At 36.5% G+C, this 14,795-nt stretch overlaps 1 protein-coding gene across 8 annotated transcripts in view; it reads left to right on the forward strand.

Moving 5' to 3' along the window:
* ANKIB1 (ankyrin repeat and IBR domain containing 1) overlaps positions 1–13,767 on the forward strand; it is a 158,722-nt gene extending 144,955 nt beyond the window's left edge. For 5 of the 8 annotated variants that reach the window (XM_027102428.1, XM_027102429.1, XM_027102425.1 and 2 more), the window contains 6 exons: positions 1,263–1,408; positions 2,768–2,946; positions 3,778–3,829; positions 7,601–7,715; positions 10,107–10,240; positions 10,596–13,767. In XM_027102428.1, coding sequence (XP_026958229.1) covers positions 1,263–1,408; positions 2,768–2,946; positions 3,778–3,829; positions 7,601–7,715; positions 10,107–10,240; positions 10,596–11,336 — 1,367 coding nt within the window. In that variant the 3' untranslated portion in view covers positions 11,337–13,767. The remainder of the gene's footprint in view (positions 1–1,262; positions 1,409–2,767; positions 2,947–3,777; positions 3,830–7,600; positions 7,716–10,106; positions 10,241–10,595) is intronic. The other 3 variants (XM_027102427.1, XM_027102426.1, XM_027102430.1) reach the window with 3 other exon arrangements.
* The last annotated feature ends 1,028 nt before the right edge of the window (positions 13,768–14,795 follow it).

Consider the following 14,795-nt stretch of genomic DNA (forward strand, 5'->3'; position numbering starts at 1 on the left):
TCTAGGCACGCAGTCTTCAGTAGTTGTGGCTTGCAGGCTCTAGAGCACAGGCTCAGTAGTTGTGGTGCCCAGGGTTAGTTGCTCTGCGGCACGTGGGATCTTCCCAGACCAGGGCTCGAACCCATGTCCCCTGCACTGGCAGGCAGATTCTTAACCCCTGTGCCACCAGCGAAGTCCCTAAAAAGTCACATTTTTTAAATAATCACAGCTTATATATAAAAGGTTTTAAGCCTAAAATGGAATCAATTACCCTTGTGTTTGCTCCATTTTATAAAAGTAATGAGTACTAACACCATTTTCATGAGGCTAACTTCCTAATTAAAACAATAACCATAAGTTAAACAAATTAGAGTGGGACAAAAAGCATCAGTAGCAGCTTAGTCTCCTTGTTAATTACTAGTTCTGAGACTGTAGTAATGACATAACTATATCAAGCCAATACCAAACTCTTGAAGTATTATTGTCCACAGTAAAAATTGAAAGAAAAAGTCCTCACAGGTTCTACAGTCTATCCCATCACGGACGTATCTCTAATACTTAGAACAGTGCCCAAAACATACTAAATATACAATAAGTATTTGTAGATGTAAATTACTGCTTCTGTTCAACCTTCTGGAGGTTCTAGACAGCATAGTAAGACATAAAAAAGAATTAAAAGGTAGAAGATTTGGAAAGGAAGAAATAAAACCACTCTTCCTCCCTTTCTCTTTCTCTCCCTGGAGTATTTATTAACTAGCATTAGTTACCCAGTTGTTCCCCAGAATGTTGTGTCTTTTACCTTACAATGTTGTTTTTGCAGAAGCATAATTTATAATTAGGCTTTTTTTTTTTTTAGCAAGCAACTTAGCAAGGCATTTGTTCTAATTCTTAATGAGTAGAATTCTGCTAGGGATAACCTAAAAAACTTAGTAAAACATGCAACCTTTGAGTTGACCTAAAGCTAGATTTGTTTACTCACAGGGTGAGAACAGAATCCAGGATCAATGTATGCATTCCTTCATGACTGCCGTCAGTACTCCTGGGCTATTGCAGGGTGTGCTCCATTTATAAATGCATACACGTCACCTAAATGCAAAACGTATGAGTGTTTTATGTAGGTTTTTAGTCTAGTTCAAATAAATACTATCATATAGCTACTTCAAACAGTTTCTTCTTAGGGATCCTTGTTCTTTTTTCTTTCTTTTAAGAAAACTTAGTTGTTTAATTTTATAATAGTGTATTTGCAAAAAAAATTTTTTCACTGTGCCTGGTTTACTTTATAGCTGAAGGAGGCTGTCCAGATACCACTTTCATCGAAGATGCAGTTCATGTGCTCTTAAAAACTCGACGCATTCTCAAGTGTTCTTATCCATATGGATTTTTCTTAGAACCTAAAAGCACAAAGAAAGAAATTTTTGAACTCATGCAAGTAAGATGTCTTTTTTATTAAATTTAAATGCAGTTACTATGAAAAACAGATTTTCTCCTTTTTCAACCACTTTATAACTAAGGTTTATCTTACTTGAGTGTAATTAATAAACAATTTTGTTTCTGTTTTCAGAATGGTTTTTAAATAAAGGAAAAGTTACCAATAATAAACTGAAATTTTCTTTATGTTTGAATTTGTCACTGTGCAGATTTGAATGAGTTCTGAGCTATGTAAACAGTTCCTACCACATTTATTTCTTTTTTCTTCTTTTATTTTATTTATTTACTTTTGGCTCTGTTGGGTCTTCTTTGCTGTGTGTGGGCTTTTTCTAGTTGCTTCGAGCGGAAGCTGCTCTTCGTCCCGGTGCGCAGGCTTCTCACTGCGGTGGCTTCTCTTGTTGCAGAGCTTGGGGTCTAGGCTCGCGGGCTTCAGTAGGTGTGGCTCGCGGTCTCTAAAGCACAGGCTCAGTAGTTGTGGTGCATGGGCTTAGCTGCTCCATGGCATGTGGGATCTTCCCGGACCAGGGCTCGAACCCATGTCCCCTGCATTGGCAGGCGGATTCTCCACCACTGCGCCGCCAGGGAAGCCCCCACATTTATTTCTTTATTTTAAACTGGTTGAGGTTGAAATCTGGCCTAATTCTGATTATGTAATTAGGCATTTTATCTTCAAAAACGAAACAAACCACATTACATACTAGATAGGAAAGTTGCTATTTGACAGTTCATTTTAACAGTACAACTGAAAAACTTAAGAGTACTTGAAAAAACAAAACAAAACATGTCAGCAAACTGACATCAGTGTAGCTGACCAGGTTCATTGTACATTCCTTTTTTTTTTTGAAGTCACCAAACTTTCTCCTCTTGCTACTATTTTTATGTCATCCCTTTGAACTCCCCTCTACTAATTTATATCTTACATTTCCTTCAATGCTGAATATTCTTTTTCTCCATGAGGCCTTCCAGACCTAACCCCAAATTACAAAGGTTTTGCCTTGCTTCACATTCCTTCAGCATTTACATATAGTCTGTACCATGTGGTCAGGCACTTACATGTACAATGCCTTGAAATTTATTAGTTCTTTTTCACACAGACAAATTATAAATTTTTTTTACACAGCTGCTATATTATACTCACTACTTCTTTGTATCCATACCAACTACATTACTCTAAATGCCTATTTAATGAATGCTATTTTCCTAAAATGTGCAAAGTAGAAACATATGTTAAATTGGAAGTTATATAAAATTTGGATTAATTTCTGATTTCAAAAGAGTTAGATTTAACCAGACAGACACTGGATTTGCTATTGACTAACCCACTCAACCTATAATTTTTTTTTTCCTCTTCTTAACATAGACAGACTTAGAGATGGTCACTGAAGACCTTGCCCAAAAAGTCAATAGGCCTTACCTTCGCACACCCCGCCACAAGATAATCAAGGCAGCATGCCTTGTACAGCAGAAGAGGCAAGAGTTCCTGGCATCTGTGGCTCGGGGAGTTGCTCCTGCAGACTCACCAGAAGCTCCAAGACGCAGGTGAAAAGGATACACACCATGGAACTCATCCTAGCACCAGCCACAAATGCTAGCAGGTTTATTTTTTTCTCCAACTAGGGTTCATATGCCTGAAAGTTATTTATACCTAAAATATGGATAGCTGATAAAAGTATGTTAACTTCTTTTTGGTGTTTTTTTCCCCCAGTACTATATCTATTTTTTTGTTTTGTTTTTCATTGTATAGTTTCTCAGACTAAATTAGGCTAGGTAAATTTCACACTTCAGTGAACTCATAATTCAACAAGTATTCTAACGCATCATTTTGATAGTCAAAAACATCTTATAATGTAGAATTTGGAAGCCTTGCCAAATTGTTATGGTCATATTTGTATTTTTTGGTAAGAAGTTGTAAAGAAATTAGAAATCTGATATTCGTAAAGTTTTTTAAGTGATCCGTATTCATCCATTAAAGAGCAGTTGAGTTTTGGTTGTTTTATTTCAGACACTTATACTATTTCTGCCATTATAAATTGAAGCATATTTTCTTATTCATATTAATTATAAGCATTAGAAATTCCTTGGACCTTTATTTTTACATAAACCCCTAAAAATAAAAATAGAAGCAATTGTAAAATACTCTGGTATAGCATGGTGGTTTTTAATTTTTCCACCATTTTATACAAACATAAAGCAATGTCAAATTTGAAAGAAAAAATTAAAGAATCATTTTAATTATATTCAGTAGTTGATCTTTGGTTAAGCAAGTTCCAAGCAGAGGAATTAAAAGTAATGTTCAAAGGGCAAGGGTCTGATTGTTTGTACTTTGTAGTACTGATAATAAATCAAATGGTATGTCTAATTTCTTTGTAGCTTTGCTGGTGGAACATGGGATTGGGAATATTTAGGATTTGCATCACCTGAGGTAATTGTTTTGTGCGGGTTTGGTTTGGTTTGGTTAGTTATAATTTTCCTTAGTGCAATCCTGCTTGCATTTGCACCCTCAGCTATTCTAAATATCCTACTGAGATTGTAAGCAATGTTTTTTTCTTTCTTTTATAATAATAATGCCTCAGCAGAGTCTACATTTACCTATTCATTGGATTATCATCACATTATTAAATGCATACCCTCTCTTATTTTTAATTACTGAATAGTCAGAAGGCCAATTTATAGCTTACATTTTTGGAAAATATCTTTAATTAACAGAAATATTAATTTTATTTATTAGAAATGCATTTCTAGTTGTAATATTGTTTCAATCCGAATTTATTAAAAATCTAAATAGACAATCTTTTTTTTAAAGTTATTGCAACAACCTGTTAGCATTGATTTATAATCAGTTACTAAGGTGGAAACTTGACCTTAGTGTTTATGCAGAAAGAATGCTTTGATAGTTGCTCTCTGCTTCTCTTTAAGATTTTCACACTCTTCTTGTTTTCATTGTTGTTGTTGTTGATATACCATCTTAAAATACTAATACTGCAAATAACATTTGCTGCAAATAGAAATAAGATAAAGTGAAAATCTTAATCACATTGCTATTTTCTGAGATTTAAATTGCCACTGTCACTGTTGAGTCTCATTTTAAATGGTTTTAGCAGTTCTCTCTACTTTCTTGTTCTTTATATAACAGTATACCATTCGACGCTTATATTATGATAACCTTTTAACTTAATTCTTGGAAGGCAGCAGGACAAACTATGAAACCTTTATCATTTATAGTCCATATGTTATCTGCAACTGAAAGACAGTGGAATTGACTATTATCCATAAATGACTGTGGTTTATTTAAATCAGATACTTTCTCTTTTCAGCTGCTAAGGATACTTGCAATCACCTTGTGGCCTTTTGTATTGGTAGATATATGCAAAACAAGATTTACTTGAGGAAGAGTTTGTACTTAGAGCTCTGATACAGAAATTTTAAATTCACTTAAATTTTTTTAAAAATTTTAATATATTAATGAAATTTCTATTGTAAAACAAATTTTGAACCTTTTCTTTACCTGACCCTATGCTTGAATATTTCTGTGTAATCGTATAATTTCAGCTTTGGGGAATAGTATGGAAAACTTCCACCTAAAGAGGAATAAACAAGCTTCAGTTATCAAAAAAAGAATACAAAGATTTCAGTATTTCAAGGTAGAAACACAATTTAGCAAAAATAAAACCTTTACCAGTATATTCACAGACATGTATGCATCATCTTGTGGCTTCTGGCTGTGAAAATAACTTTAGTAATTTCAAAATATTTCTCTTGAATATTGAGGGTCTGCTAATATGACTAACACCATTTCATTTTGTAAAAATATAGGCAGGCTTTTTACCTCACATGTGAATACTTATAAATAAAATTATTGAGCTCTTGTCCTCTTGGGATTGAAAACTGTGAAATTATAAATAACATTTTTCTTAAATTTATTTTTTATGAGTTAATAAATTTTATAAGGATAATTTAATTCACTTTCAGTTTTCTATTCTTTAAAGTCTTTGGTACATTGAACACCAAGCTTTTATGTAAACCTTATTGCAGATGTAAAGAATTACCACACAGTATGAACCTTTAAAATTCTGCATGTGTGTGACTATCAAGTATCTGCCAAAATTATATCTATAAAAATTAGCTCTTTGCCTTCATATGGATTCTGAAAAAAATAATGTTGCCCAACTTCAGTAGACTTTTAGGTTGAATTTATATTTTTCATTAAAGTTAATTACATCTTATTCTTTTTAAACTAAATTGAGTGAGTCATTGACAAGCATCAGTATTTGTTTTGTGCCACTTTAAAGGCAATGGAGCCCAGAGGAAACAGCATGATCAAAAAGTCTAAGGGACACCAGAATTTGAGGTCTAGCCCTATAACTTAAGGTCTATTTAGGCTGTGTCTTCCTTAATTTCTCATCTTTAAAATGTGGATGGTGATATCTACCCCATGGAAGTTCTGGAAGGATTAAAGCATCTGTTTAAGTCACTAACAAAATTGGTGCTCAATAAATGGTGGCTATTATTATTTATTAAAAAAAAAAAAAAAACTCCTGGAAGCTTTTTTCCCTATAAATCCTAGAACTTCTCACTCTTCTCTATAGCCTTAACACTCTCAAACCTTTTGGAGTATCCCGACTAAAGCCTTTTCATATGCTTACTTGAAGATCTTAGGAATCCATGGAAATTTTCAGATAAGTTTAATTTTATGAAAACAATTTTTTTAAAGCCTGTTGCATGGTGAGAGAAGGCCATTTGAGTTTTTTATCAGAATAATTGTGAATATAACGTTTCTTTTACAGGTTTTTTTAACCACTTAGTTTTCTTCAATTGGAAATATGTATATTCTATGGTCAGAAATAGTTTATTTAATTCAGAGTAACTTTGTACCATCACCAAGTGTACAAAGTAAACAAATTCTCCCTAAAGATAAATCTTAACTGAAATAACGTTTTCTTGCCATCTTTGTCTGAGAAACGTGGTAGTCCTCAGTGGTCCAGTGAACCATGATGACACATTAACAGTCATCCAGTTTTGGATCATGAGCCTCCAGGAAAAGAGGAAATGATACCCCAGCTCAGCAGTAAATTTAAAGAACCTGAATAATCTCTCTGGGCACTTGTAGTATCTTACGTTCATTTGCTTCTAACCTGGTAGAATGCCTTCCATTCTTTAATTAGGGTCCAGTTGCTTACATAGATGAGGGAGTTTGAATAAATTTAACCAGAGTTGTATGACGTAAAAGTTTTACTGGGGTTTTAAAACTTATTTTCATTTATTCCAGTTACTTTCACAACATAAGCATATTGAATATTCTAGAGTAACCAGATAATCATAAACCTGAATATTTTAGTGTTTATCACTTAAAGAATCTATAACGATTCTCAAAATTAGCCTTTTTATGCTGGTGTCATGCACACTGGCCCGTCTTCTAGTCTCTTCTGTCTCTAAAATCTGGAAAAGTGCATTTGTATGCAGATAATAGCAGGTAGGCCCAGGTTCTGCCTCTGGTGATAGCAAACCCACTTTAAACTATTATCACAAATATAAAATAAACTCAGGGACATCTGCCCAAATCTGTGTTCTTCCCGTATGCTAAATAGAAAACACTTCCCCCTGCCTGGGTTGTAGATAACCCCACATATTAACTAATATAGGAAGGAAGCCAAGTAACATCTTATTTTAAAGGTAACCTCATATTCTTCTTTGATGTGAGTGTGGTATGTAGTAGTCCCAAAGAATACAGAATCCAACAATCTAACAAGCACTTAACTGTTAGTGCTTTTCTTTATTTTATCTTTTTCTTTTATTTTCTGTTGCATATATCACAGTCATTTTTTTTAAAACCAGACCTCCAGAGAGGGCCTAACTTTTATTAGTAAAATCATTCTGGTATTAGTTATAATATTAGATAACAAGACCCAGGCATATGAAATAAGGCTCAGTTATGATCTAGCATTGGAGCTTGCAAGTATCCCCAATTTATCCAGACAATTATAATGGCTATTTAAAATTTTTTCTTTTTCCATTTTACCATTTCTGTTTCCTTGGCATGGCAATACCTACAGTTTCTTTTTCTAAAGCCAAGTGATTTTATAATATGTATATAAAATCACACATTTTTTTCCTAGAAAAAAAGTGTATTGTTTGTTTTATTTGCATTTAAAAATTTGCATGCTCTCCTGTATTTTATAACCTTTGGTTTATGCAGGAATATGCTGAATTTCAGTATCGGAGGAGGCACAGACAACAGCGCCGTCGAGGAGATGTGCACAGTATGCTTAGTAATCCTCCAGACCCTGATGAGCCAAGTGAAAGCACTTTAGGTGAGTTCTTGAGTTGGGTTTGTTTTAATCTTAGTTCTCTTGCATTTATTGTTAAAAGTGGCTAATCTAAATATTTGTGAAACAGTTTGTAATTTAGATATACAGTCAACATGCAGATGCTTCTAATGTCACAGGATACAGAAAACCAGGGCGATTAAGAACATGCGCCGTGCAGTTAATGGCTTCCCTTTGTGTCCTTTATCCCATAACTTCTCACATGGACTCTGGTCTTTGTACATCAAGTACAGTCAAAAAAAGGTGCTATGTGACTTCTGAGGCTAAGTCACAAAAAGGATATAGTTTCTGCCTTTCTTTCTTTCTTCATCTGGGACACTTATATTTGGGACCAAGCCAGAATGCTATGAGGAAGCCCAAAGTAGCCAATGTGGAGAGATAGTATGGAGAGATCATGTGGAGAGAACTGAGATCCCCTAGCTGGCCCCTTAGCCAGCATCAATTTCACCAGAAAGATACATGGGTGGCAAAAAAAAAAAAAGCACTAAAAATGAGACAGGGGTTTCCCTGGTGGCGCAGTGGTTGAGAGTCCACCTGCCGATGCAGGCGACATGGGATTGTGCCCCGGTCCGGGAAGATCCCACATGCCGTGGAGCAGCTGGGCCCATGAGCCATGGCCGCTGAGCCTGCACGTCCAGAGCCTGTGCTCCGCAACGGGAGAGGCCGCTGCAGTGAGAGGCCTGCGTACCGAAAAAAAAAAAAAAAGACAGGCTGGGACCTAGGTCCCTTTGCTGAAGTGCTGCAATGCTTGCACCTGGACATACCTCTCTCTGAGCAACAAAACAAAGAAACTATATGGGACTAAAAATAACTGCATGCATGTACAGTTGGGACAAATTATGGACAAAAAGAAACAAAAGACCCAAAAACTCAACTGCTACTTCTGAATAGCGGGGAGCAAAAACAGGGTGTTGGGAGCAAAGGCAGGGTACTGCGCATGTCACCTGCACTCAACACCCCCAGAGGGGTGGGCAAAACACCTAAGCCACCCCCCCACACACACCACTGGACACACCCCTACCCTCCCCCCATATAAGGAACAAGCTCACCTCCCCTTGGGGAGCGAGCAAGCAAGGGAATCTGTTGTTTGTTAGGGAACCTGTTGTTTGTTGTCGCTCCCCGCTGCTGCAACAGGGGCGCCAGTAAAGCCTTGACTGGAGGGGGAGGAAAAAAAAGTACATGGGCTGTGGAGTCAGACAGACCTGAGTTCATGACCCCAGCTCTGCTGCATATCGGTGTGAAACTTTAGTCAAGTCACTTACCCTCTCCAAGCTTTGGTCTCCTCATTCTAAAGAATAGGGACCTCCCTGGTGGTCCAATGGTTAAGAATCCACCTTCCAATGCAGGGGACGTAGGTTTGATCCCTAGTCGGGGAGCTAAGATCCCACATGCCTCGGGGCAACTAAGCCTGCGCACTCTAGAGCCGGCGTGCCACAACTAGAGAGCCTGGGTGCCGCAACTAAGACCTGAGGCAGCCAAAAAAATAAATAAAATATTTTTTTTTAAAAAAACAATAATAATAGTATCACTTTGTGGGCTTATTGTGAGCATTAAATGAGATAATAAGTGTAAAACCCTCAAGTACTAATAGCACCTAGTGAGCACTCAATAAATTGTAGCTGTTGATTACTGTTATTGTGTTCGTGAAATATTTTTCTCCTAGCCTCAGTTCTCCTAGCAACATTTTTTTAAATTTCTGGTGTTAAAGATAAATTATATTAATTATCAGCTTTAAATATTAAATTATTAATTGAAAGTCTTCAAACTATGGTGTCAGCAGATCATCTTTAATAAATCAGGATCGACAGGCCTCAAGATGGGGCTACTCCTTCTTGCGGTGCACGGGCTTCTCATTGCAGTGGCTTCTCTTGTTGCAGAGCATGGACTCGAGGCACGTGGGCTCAGTAGTTGTGGCTCACAGGCTCAGTAGTTGTGACACATGGGCTTAGTTGCTCTGCGGCATGTAGGATTTTCCCAGACCGGGGATCGAACCTGTGTCCCCTGCATTGGCAGGCGGATAACCACTGCGCCACCAGGGAAGTCCTTCTGTAGTTTTAAGAACTCTGAAAACTAAAACATCTTTCTTATTGCTTAAGGGGAAAAAAAAGAGCACTTGATAGCACTTGTATTTGTGAATAGAACCATTTATAATTCAAGCAAAAATATGAAGAACGATCATGGATTTGAAGTAATAGTGTTAGATATATATTGCTGTTTATGATGAGACAAATATGGATGAGAAATCTCTGAAAGATTAAGTGAACTTGTGAACACAGGTTTTCACCAGCACTCAAAGAGAAATCATCAATTTAAATAAAAAGATGTATGAGATCTTGTATGACTAAATTATCTCTGGCACCACTTGCTTTGAAACAGATATCCCGGAAGGTGGCGGTGGCCACAGGCCTGGCACCTCCGTGGTAAGTTCTGCGTCTATGAGCGCACTGCACAGCTCTTCTCTGCACGACTACACCCCCGCCAGTCACTCTGAGAACCAGGACTCTCTTCAGGTAGCCTTTCTGGGCAGCCTCGTTGCCCCTGCTTTTGCTCTTTCTCTGTTTAGCCTGGCTTCCTATTTTTACTTCTGTTGCTTTCCTTTTCCTTCCTTCCATTCTAAAATCTTTGCTTCAGAGATGTACTATAGGGAAAGATTCTTCTATTTCAGATTTACCTTAAGTAAATTTTTTTCCCTTTAGCATCCACAAGGGGAAAATTAGAATAAGATTTGAGTAGGTCAGATAATTCTTCTGTATAAATACAGGTACTATTAATTATCTGTTTGGTAAAAGAACAGTGGTAGACCTCACTGGGTTCAATCATTTTTCCTTTTAAATTTTAAAGTAATTTTACTTTCTGTTGCCTCAGGCTCTGAGTTCCTTGGATGAAGACGATCCCAATATACTTCTTGCAATACAGTTATCTCTGCAAGAATCTGGGCTAGCCATCAATGAAGAAAATAGAGACTTTCTCAGTAATGAAGCATCATTAGGAGCGATAGGCACCTCTTTACCTTCCAGGCTGGACTCCGTCCCCAGGAACACAGATAGCCCTCGGGCTGCGTTGAGCAGTTCTGAGCTGTTGGAACTTGGTAACAGCCTCATGAGACTAGGAGCAGAAAGTGACCCATTTTCAACTGACACCCTGAGTTCACACCCTCTCAGTGAGGTGAGAAGTGAATTCTATCCCTCATCCAGTGACCCTGACTCAGCTGGCCAGGACGCCAACATCAATGACAATCTTCTTGGCAATATTATGGCTTGGTTTCATGACATGAACCCTCAGAGTATCGCCCTGATTCCTCCAGCAGCTACAGAAATCAGTGCAGATTCCCAGCTCCCCTGTGTCAAAGATGAGTCAGAAGGTGTGAGGGATGTGGAACTGATGCTGCCAGAAGATTCAGTGTTTGAAGATGCTGTGGTCAGTGAAGGTAGAGGAACCCAAATAGAAGAAGAAAATCCTTTGGAAGGAAACATTCTGGCTGGGGAAACAGCATCTCAAGCTGGCGACAGTGGTAATGAGGCAGCCAACAAGGGGGATGGTTCTGATGTTTCAAGTCAAACACCTCAAACCTCAAGTGACTGGCCTGAACAAGTACATTTAGTGTGAGCTGCACACCTCGGGGCTCTAAATCAATTGCAGGTACAGATGGTATGCTAGTGGAATATGCTTTATAGAGATTTGATCCACTTAATTCCAACAATTATAAACCACTGACATTAGAATTAAATACAAAGGAGTTCCCTTGAATGGTAGCTTCATTTCTGATTTTAACCTTACAGGGAATTAATTTCTTTTGTATTTAATTGGATAGCTTTTCCCCTTTTTGCTGACGAACAGAAGAGTGGGAGAGAGAAACACAAATGAAATAAATAGGTTAGATTCCACATTTTAAGAAAATGCAGTCCTCTGTTTAGCCTAAGGTCAGCAATACTTAAATTGAACATTTAAATTAAAGGCTTACTCTCCAATCCTTGGGTGGTTTTTCCTTTTTAAAAGAATGAAAGTTTTCTTCATTTTAGAAGTTATTTTGGACAGATCTAATAACATTTCATTCCTCAATTTCTTCGTGCTCTTCCGTAATTTTCTTTCTTCCTTTTTGTCTGAGCAGTGTGAATTGAGGTATCCAAGGCTTCTCTTTAGTGCAGCATCTACCACAGTGTAATTCATTTTAATTTTCACATGAATCAAAGATCTCTTTTCATGTCTATTTATAGTCCACTTGTGCCAAACTCTGACTCGTGCGCTAACAAGGCGTTCAGGTGTGCGGTGTCCTGGAGGGCTCCAGAGCAGTCTCAGCCTTCTCAGAAGTAAAAGGTGCCACTTGGTAGCAATGATATTCCAGAGTTTAATGGGCTTTTGTTGCCATGGAGACTGCATTTAAATAAATGTAGCCTGTAGCTTAAGTTAACAAAATCTAATGCTGCTGTTAAATACAGTTTATTTTAATATTAAAGTACAGTTGATTAGCAACAGCGGTGCTGTATTTTAAGAGACACTTTATTGGAAGTGCAATCATAGTTCTTTGTTTTCACAATTTTACAGTGCATTCTAATTACTAATGGGTGCAATTACTTTTAATGGTAAGTGTTTTATAAAATAGAAAAAAAGTGGAGTTTTCATGAGTTATAGTAAATCCCACAATTATTAAAAAACTCAATAAAACATCCTGCGCAACATGTTACCGTGCCTTTGCCTAACCTAAATGGATAGTTGCCAGTTAAGTAATTCAGATTTCAGTGTCTCTTCCGAAGTAACTATGCTGTGTGAATTGCAAAGACCTCCATAAAACCACCCATGGCCTTGCCTTTACAGTAAATATAACAACTAAATGTTCAATCAGTTTGTTTGCCTAAATCGCAAATGCTGACGTGTTTGTTGTATTGCACAATACTCATTTGCTGTGTGATTACTGTTTAGTGTTGAAAAAAAATCAACTTCCTAGTTATCAGTGTCTTACTGTGAAGAAAATACTGGTCCTAGTTGTAATTAAGATACAATGGTACAGTGTGTAATTAAAACTAGAATAAACTGTTGGAATGGCTGTTTTACTTACATATTATCAAAACTAGCGTAACATAAGCAAAATAGATACGTAATAGTCCATTTAATGTTTTGCCAGATTCTTATCAGAAATCTACAGATACCAAAATTTCAGTACCAAGTTTGTACAGGCAAGTCCTGGGCTGGGTAAAAGGTTATATTAGTATTTATATCCACATGAGTTGTAATTGTGGTTTTCGATTACTTTTTTTCCCAAACCCCGCTTTTGAAATTTTCTTGTACTTTAAACCGTATGGCTCAGACATTATATTAGAGTATTTAATATTCCCCTATTCCCTTAGGATAAACTGTGTGGGAATTGCTCCTTTGCCATGGATATCAGAAGTCCACATTAGTTTTTATATCCCCAATTATCAGAAACACTGATATCAATCCCTTTTAAAATTAGTTGGGGAAAATATTAGGTTTATCTGCAGTGTATTACTGTATATTAAACTGAAATAGTCCATTAAAGGATTTTTTTACAAATTTATTTTGGGTTGAAAATATCAACACCAATCAGTTTTTAGATCAAGTTTTAATTTTTCAATAGAAAGAGTCTTTGTATCACATTGAGGCGCCTTGCAGAGCTGCAGTAAGGTGAGAAAGAGTGCCCTTTGTGCAGACAGTACAGCCGTGGGTTCTGGTTCCTCTCACTTGTGCAGTACCCTGTGTTTCTGTGGTGTTCTCTCCTGAGCATGAAAACGATCATTATCCAATTTGTATTTCCTTGGTACATATTTTAAAAACATAGTCATTGACTTTACAATTCGCAAATAAAGTTTGGCAAAGCCTATTTTGTAAACAAGTTAATTTTATAATGTAAAAAAAAAAAAATTACTCTAACCTTGACTTGTTATTTGCACTTTCATAGTCTATACTTGATACATTCCCACTTTATATACAGTAGGATTCTACAAACGTGTAGATGTTTAGCCAAATGAATGCTGTTAATAATATGTAAAATTCTTTGATTAAACATTTATTACTTAAACTACTTCACTTTTGTCTCATTACATTATAGACTTTGTTTAACCAAGTCAGGAAGCTGATCTTTTTCAAGTTAAATTCCCTCCAGTATGATGGGATTGATTTGGTTCTTACATGTAATAGATTAATTCCTAATATTTTTTACACTAGCCCACTTACTGAGCATTTTATACCCCAGAGATAAGTCCAAAACATTGCATGACAATGCGTTAAAACACAACAATCATTATTTTTTATCACTGTAGATTTCAGAAGAAAAGTGTTGTGATTTTTCCTTGAAATCTCTAATAGAAACATACAGAAAAATAGAATTTTAAGATATTTTGTGAAATTGCTTAGGATAGGAAAATTTCTTATGCCATATGAATAGAAATGCCTGCTTCTCAATCATTTTGTTATTTGTTCCCATCTGAGTTATTACAACAGCCCTCGGCATCTGTACTTCAATGTGCACAGGCACAAGTTCCAGGCCACCGGCTGGTGCTTCACAGGATGTGCCCGTGATAACCACCAAGAGTTGTAGTCTTATTTGTGCCTTTCATTGTGTGGATCTCAAGCTTAGCTCCAATGTCCGTATGCATGTTTATTGCAGCCACTGATCTCATTTTTCTTCCCTTTTTAGTCCTCAAATATTGTTGCTTACCTATTATGAATTAAAATCTGAGACTTATTGAAGTTTGGTCATAATTTTAAAAGTTATAGTTAGTAAATCACTAAAGAGTAAAATCTTGGAATCTAAATATTACATGATAATACAAATTTGGGTTTTTTTTTTTCTTTCTTTTAAGGCTGAAACAAAAACTCCATAGGAGAAAAGTGTTCATGTGCTTGGCTCTTGGGCTGAGTAGTAGTATCTCAGCCCTGGACTATGGGCATAGTTCCTAGGTCATCACCTTAGCAACAGTATGTTACTGCCTTGTCAATCATTATCCCCTTCTCTCTAGAATAGATTTCTTTATAGAAAGATGTAAGTGTCTCTCTCTACATTATTACATGACTGTCATTATTTTAGGAACTGGGAGTAGTCGTACTTCT

Source organism: Aethalodelphis obliquidens, unplaced genomic scaffold (genome assembly GCF_003676395.1).
Source record: "Aethalodelphis obliquidens isolate GAN/ISIS:26980383/991018 unplaced genomic scaffold, ASM367639v1 scaffold5, whole genome shotgun sequence".
NCBI lineage: Eukaryota > Metazoa > Chordata > Mammalia > Artiodactyla > Delphinidae > Aethalodelphis > Aethalodelphis obliquidens.